Source organism: Nannospalax galili, unplaced genomic scaffold, assembly GCF_000622305.1.
Source record: "Nannospalax galili isolate Female #2095 unplaced genomic scaffold, S.galili_v1.0 scaffold236, whole genome shotgun sequence".
Lineage (NCBI taxonomy): Eukaryota > Metazoa > Chordata > Mammalia > Rodentia > Spalacidae > Nannospalax > Nannospalax galili.
This window is the reverse complement of record NW_008338710.1, coordinates 1,580,997-1,588,395: the sequence shown is the minus strand read 5'-3', so window position 1 is coordinate 1,588,395 and position 7,399 is coordinate 1,580,997. Positions and strand designations below refer to the sequence as shown.

The window sequence follows — 7,399 nt, the reverse complement described above, 5'->3', positions numbered from 1 at the left end:
GGGAATCCAAAGCCCTCTTCTGACCTCTGCAGCACTGCATGACACAGGTACACTCACATACATGCAGGCAATATAATCATACACATAAAAAATAAAAATAATAAAATAAAAAATACTTAAAAAACATTAATTTTTATTTGTTTTGTTTTGTTTTTTTGAGACAGGGTCTCACTGTAGCATCAGCTGGCCTGGAACTCACTATGTAGACCAGGCTGGCCTTGAACTCAGAGAGATCGGCCTGCCTGTGCCTCCCAAGTGCTGGGACTAAAGGCATGCGCCACCATGCCTAGCCTAAACATTGATTTATTTTTGGGGGAAGTGTGTGTGCTTGTGTATGTGTGCACATGTGTGCCAGGGCAAGGTCAAAGAACAACTGGCAGGAGTTAGTTCTCTCTTTCCAGCATGTGGGTCCCATGGATCCAACTCAGGACCTCAGGCTTGGAGGCAGGTGCCTTTACCTGCTGAGCCATTTTTTCTTTCCTTTTTCCTTTTTTTTTTTTTTTTTTTTTTTTTTTTCTTTGTGTTGTTTTGAGACAGGGTCTCCCTGTAGCTTCAGTTGGCCTGGAACTCATTATGTAGACTAGGCTGGCCTCATAGAGATGCATGCCTCTCTTTTTTTTTTTTTTGTTGTTGTTGTTTTGAGACAGGGTCTCCCTGTAGCTTCAGTTGGCCTGGAACTCATTATGTAGACTAGGCTGGCCTCATAGAGATCCGCATGCCTCTGCCTCCCAAGAGCTGGGATTAAAGGTGTGCGTCACCACGCCCGGCTGGACTTTTTAATAATATAAACTGGTGTGCTTATTAGTTCTGATGATACTTCCCAACACCCTGAAGTTACTGACTCCTGCTGGGAAATGAACATATCAACACATGCCCAAATATTTAAGAAATGTTTAGGAATATTCTTGAATCAGGAACCAGAATTTTCTCCATCTCTGAAAAGCAGTGGAATAGTGTTTGTCAAGTGGAGCACACTGCTGTGTTTGATTTTTCTCCTTCCTTTCCTTTTCCCCTTCCTTCTCTCCCTCCCTGACTTCCTGCTGGGGATAGAACGCAAGACAGGACTTCATCACATGTTAGACAAATACTCTACCAATGAGCTACATCCCCAGACCTTGGTTTTGTGAGATAGGGTCTCATTATGTGGCTCAGGCTAAACTCACCATGTAGGCAAGCTGGCCTATAATTTTTTATTCTCTTGCCTCAGTCTGCCAAGAGCTGGTATTACAGGAGTACAGCACCAAGTCCAGCCTAGTTTTCTTTTGAAAAACTTGTTCATTTATCAAATACAGGCTGGCCTATTCTACTCCCAGGCACAGTTAGACAAGAGGGGCACAACGTTACACAAGCTTCTCCTCTCATAAAGCTTATATATTAAAGAAAATTAGAAAATGAACAGATAGGAAGTAAATCAAAAGGGTCGTTTCTGGTAGGAAATGTGTGATGCCAAAGACACGAGACAAGGTAGCTGGTTTGGTATGTCTGTGTGGAAGCAAGGGGACACGGTATCAGGGGAAGCAGAAAGCCTTCTGTGACCCAGCACTCAATGGTGGAGCTAACCCTGGATGATAGGGGTAGGTGTGGTGAGGATTCCAGCAGAGGACAGAGCAGGTCACAGGCTTGGAGGCAGGGGTTACACTGCCAGGTGGCTAATGGAGGGGGCAAAAGCTAAGGCCCTGGAATAGATAAACATGGGCTTAAATTCCAGATCTTCCACTGGCTAACCTTATGCTCTGGCCCGACTGGTGTAATCACTTCCAGTCTCAGTTTTCCTATCTACCAGCTGAGCCAATGAAATGTTATTGGTGGGTCATCATGCAGGTAAGTACATGGGAAACAATGGTACAATGCCTAACAGAGTGAGTTATTAGCAGTGACAAGTCATCACAGTGGAAATAACCTAGATATGCCTACAAAGGAATGATGTCCATTTTTAAATGATGTCCATCTGTTTTTATCAACAACATAAGAGAACTCTTAATACCTGTAAAATAATCATGTCTGGCCGATACTGTTTCCGCAGTCCCATATCAAACATCAAGAACTTGAGCATCTTAAACGCCTCTTCCTCACTCATATGAAGAAGCAAAATGCCTGCCACAAAGCTGAGACCTTGGCAGTATCCCACTTCTTGGTCCAGAAGGGAGTAGGCCTTCAGAATGTTGTAAAGCGACAGCTGTCCTGCCCCAAGCTGGGCAGAGAAGTAGGGATGTGTTGGAAAAGTTCGCCCTGGGGAAAGAACAGGAATGAGTTGTAATAGAAGGGAAAGACTACTGAACCACAAAAGCAGCATACTCCAGGTAAAAGGAACACAATCTTTAGGTGCTGGATTGTAACGCTAATCAGCCTTTAGCATCACCTCTGCTCTGAACGTAGCCAGCTGCTGAGTCCTATGATGAAAACCAGCACCTAATCAAGCTTTTTGGTTTTGGTAGTGGTTTAGGTAAAAGAAACGAGAACATCTGTTAGTCTGGTTTCAATCTAAAACAAACTCTGCTGGTCCTCTAAACAACACCTCTCTTCCGACATTCACTCTAGCCAATGTCCATCAAAATGGCCCTGAGACCAACTCTATCCAGTGGTTTTTCCCGGACCACACTAATTCTGTCCAGAAATGGGTCTCATACCACATGACACTTCCAGACTTTTTACACCATAGGCAGTATTCTGAGGCTAAAGGGCAGCAGGTGTTTTCTTTTGTATAAAATAGCGACCTCTGGAAAGGGGTTAAAAATAGCTCTTGGTAGCATGATTATTTCCACTAAAAGTTGATATCAAAATTATGGGAATTTTTTGTTTTAATCTTGTTTAGTTCAGGAAGCTATATGAGTGATACCTGCCAAATCCCCTGTGCCCTCCTGGAAGGTGACAGATAGAGAAGGAGGTTTCTAAGGAGGTTAAGTTATCTGGTTATGGGCAGAAGAGCTTGGACCTGAGTGAGAACCATAACCTGGCCGGTCAGCAAGGGCAGCAGGTACACCTGGCCAGAGCTACTCTTTGCCATAGTTATCCAGCAGGGTTCCTCCATCTTGATGAAACTTGTTTGATCTTGATTTAAGAAGACGGCAACATTTCCTGCTGTTCTGACTTCACTGCTTGCCTACACAACCTCTTTCTCCAACAAAGCTTCCCAAACACTCTGCACATGACTCCCTACTGCTAGGAAGCAATGAGGAGCTCCCCAGTGCTCAGAGAACAAACACTCCATTAGTCTAGAGCTCTGTACACTTACCCCTGACCCTAGCTTTGCCCTCTACCTCAGGGCTTAGCCCAGACCTCTGAGTGAGGACTCCTGGGGTCTCAGAGCCTGTGTGGGATGTGTGCAGATTGAGTGTGTGTGTGAGAGAGCAGAGTAGGCAGGGTCACATTTGTGCATTTGTTAGGCTTTGAGCAGCACATAAAGGGAATTTAACATGGCTTAGCAGCCACATTAAAAAGTTACAGGTGGGGGTCTATGAAATAAATAGCTCAGTGGGTAAAAGGACTTGCATGCAAGCCTGGTGACCTGAATTCAATCCTTGGAAGCCCTGTAAGGGTGGAAGGAGAGAACCGATTCCACAAAGCTGTTCTCCAACTTTCACACATGTACCATGGCATGCACACCCACATATACACATAAAATATTAATTAAAAAAATTATAAAGTTACAAGTGGAATTAATTTGAATAAGACGTTCTGCTTAACCCAACACACACAATATTACCATTTCAACACATAATCAATGCAAAAATATTAAGCCATTTTGCTTTCCTTTTTCTTGTCTTTGAAATCCAGTGAACTCTTTCGGAGTACTAGCTGTACTTCAAGGACTAACCAGTCACTTTTGGCTTCTGTACTGAATAGCTCAAGCAGATTGCTTTCCTCAGATTCTCAGGAACAGGTAGCTTCCCTTTTGCTCACACTACCCCCACCAGCTCCCAGGCAGACAGAACACTTCCCGCAGCTTTGTTTCCACTTATAGCCCTGCTCACACATCCCGCTACTCTGTTTTTACTTATTTGTGTGTGGGTGCAGGCAAGCTACTACATGTGTGTGGAGGTAGAGCACATTTTGGGAGTTAGTTTTCTCCTTGCACTGTGAGACTTCTGGGGATCAAGGTTGGGTTGTCAGGCTTGGTGGCAAGTGCCTTTACTTTCTGAGCCATCTAAGTGGCCCTGCTCTGGGTTTTAAACAGGTGCTGGAGGCAGAAGCTATGAAGTCACATGGCACTGGGGAACTGCGGCAAAATTTCTGTTATTTATTCTAGACAGTTTAATCTGCTGAAGTGATCCTGTTGATCAGACACCTTCTCACAGCAAATACCACGCCCCCCTCCCCGCCCCAAACTCAGAGCATACCCCAATAGTCTCTGCTGGTGGGGAAGTGATCATTTATCATTTAACCTCATACCATCCCTAAAAGGAAGAATGGTCTGTCAGGCTCAGGGATGACCTGCTCTAATCTGATAAGCAGCACCATCATAGCTGGGGGTGGAACTCATTTCATGGCTGTGCCCAACACAGTCACACTGGCCCTGTAATGCTTTGCTGTCACTGTCTTGAAATTCACTAATTTTTAAACAATGGGTTATGCAAATTATGTACCCCATCTGGGGAGAGGCAGGCCTCTAGGCATCCTCCAGAGGGAGTACCTCCACCCTTCTTGCACCCTTACTCCTAGTGGTTAGGTGAAAAAAAAAAAAAAAAAAAAGCAAACCTTGAGAAAACTCTGTAAACCTGACTTACTAATCAAAAGCTGACAGGAAGGAGCCCCTGAGGGCTTCCCAAAGGCTCTGCCCTCAGATTTCTGACAACTGCCTCTTTGGGAAGCCTCAGTTGAAGGAGATCACCACAGTGTGTGATGGCAGAGCTGGGCCAGTCCTAACACATGGATGCTCCATGGAACATGGGGACCTGGGTCCAACACCAGGGTTACTAGTGACATGATCTGGAAGCCTTTCAATCAAGGACAGATCTTGAACATCACCCATTGTAGGAGGAAGTACGTGATAGCCTGACTGTGCATGTGCCCTAGTCCACTTCCCCTTTTGCCAACCTGTATCCTGCCTGAGAACCTGGAGACGGATGACGCTGCAACACCAGATGTGGCAGCCCAATGAAGAGAAGACACAATACCAGAAGAAACCATCCGGGACCAATGAGACACATAGAGAGGGTATATAGGCACACCCTGTTTCCGCAATAAACGAGTTCAAAGCTGCTCTCACTGCCTGCTTTTCAACTGACTCCCGGTGTCTGTGTTGTAACTCCACACCAACTCTCCCCCACATCCAAGGGGTGCTCAAGGGTCCCTGTAACAACCAATGTCACTAAAAAAAGTCCATGCAGAAAGAATCCCATTACTAAGAGAAGCCCTGCTTGCGCACTCTGAAGCCGCGTGAAGAGCAAATACAACCACCTCTGGCATGTACAGCCCTGTAGCCTTGAATACAGTATTCACTTCTCTGAACCTCGGCTTTCCCATCTTTAAATGTGCAGGATGTATGTGGGAGAGCCGGGGGAATTTGTGCAATGGCTGGTGCAAGGGACGGTTACGAATGGTGTCCAGTCAGGGCAGCAGTCTTCAGACACACCCTAAGCTTCTGAAAGCCAGCTTCCAGCAAATACAGGGCAAAAGGAGCCCATATATGAGAGTTCCATAGCACCAGTGCAAAATAATTTACATTCATGGAGGAGGAATAACCTCACATGACTTTATTATGTTCCACATAAACCCGAAAATCTTTTTTTAAATTCTTTTTTAAGAAGAAGCATTTCATTATAGTTTTAATATACTCAATAACAGTTTCCAGAGCAAAGATACACCTCTTTCAAATGTGGCTATAAAATTTTTAGGATTGCTGTTGAATTAATATGGTTATACAATATTGAACTCAGGATAAGCCCTGTAAGACATAAAATTGAATGAGTTTTTAACCTTTAAAAAAGATCTCCATTTAATTTAAAAATATACTGTTTCTCACTTAAAGATTGTTTGTCCTAATACGCATGTGTCTCTAATCTCTATGTATCTGATTATTACTAGTCATAACTGGTTGCACTTGGATCCTTGGCACCTGTGTATGTCTTTAAAGTCACTGGGTAGATTTCAACAGCAACGTTTATCACCTCTGCTAATTAACATGACATAAATATTTATGATTCCTCCACAAATATTCATTTAAAAATTTTGTTTTTGTGTGTGTATATATCACACAGAACATCCCAAACCATCTTATTCAACTATACAACCACTTCCCAGATGGCACCCTCCCATAGCCTCCCTCATCCCACTAAAGCCCTTATACTCTGTTATCCCTGTTACTGTCTGCTGTGTTTTCGGCCCCCCGAGCCGTTCCCCACTACTTGTCCATCTGGTGAATCTAGTCAGCCTATCTAGGGGTCTTTGTTTTAGGAAGGTCAGTTGCTCCTCATCTAGAAGCAATCAGTTGTCAATATTCCTTTAGATAACATTAGGGTCTGCTGTTCATTTTCCCAGTTCTATGCTGGGTTACTATCTGGGGTCCCTTTGGCCACCCTGGCCAAAAACTCAAAAGAAGGTATCTCCTATCTGGCATTGTTGTTTGTTAAGTAGCCTTTAGCTATGCATATGGACTCTTAAGAAATTATACTGGCCCCTTCAATCTTTGATTATACATTCCTTTTGGGTGTTTAAGTCCATACGGTTGGCCCAGATAAACCAATTTATTTTTACTCTAAAGGCTGTTTTAGGATCTGTTCTTCAGGGGTCACATGGGCTTGGGAGGAGCCCCTGGCTCCTTTCTTTCACCAGTTCTGCCTATGTGAAGATAAGTCAAAGGTCCTGCTCGACCATGGTTGGCTTCGCTTGGAAGCATGGAGAAAATGATTCCTCTGTGTTGACCCTCCTCTTTGTAGATTGGACACTGGTTCAAGTCCATCTGGTGGGGTCTCCTCGGCCCCCCTGATCTACATGACAGGTGACCCACCACCACTACAGGACATTTTTAGAGGTGCTCATAATCCCCTGACACTAGTCCACCTCGGAGGGCAAGGAGCAAAAAGTGTCCTTTATGTCCCTCTGACCAAATTATTATAGGCCTCAAAGTATGTCTGTTAAACACACAAGAAGGTTAGTTCCACCAGTCTGGTATTTTTAATTACTGTATGTCATGTAGATAAATCTTAGGCAATGACCAGTTGTTCTCAGATAAACCTTACCTAGACATATATTTCTTGATCTGCTATGTATAATTTGTCAGTAGGTTGTAAGAGTAATATGGTTCCCTCTGATTTTCAAAACTAGCTAGGTATTGCTTATCTCTCGCATTGTCTCACCCCTCCATCATGGTTTTCCCACTTAAGATGCCCCCATTTCCCACCTTTCTCCCTTACTAATACCCTTCTCCTATGGTCCTACCTCTCTTGAGCTCCTTCTTTCC

The 7,399-nt window shown here is 44.1% G+C and overlaps 1 protein-coding gene across 1 annotated transcript in view; it reads right to left on the bottom strand.

The window, feature by feature from the left end:
• Positions 1-7,399, bottom strand: part of Tbc1d1 (TBC1 domain family member 1) — a gene marked incomplete in the record, with an annotated part of 275,507 nt that overhangs the window by 40,939 nt on the left and 227,169 nt on the right. The window contains 1 exon segment of the mRNA XM_017798190.2: positions 1,985-2,229. Within this exon segment, the coding sequence (XP_017653679.2) occupies positions 1,985-2,229 (245 nt within the window).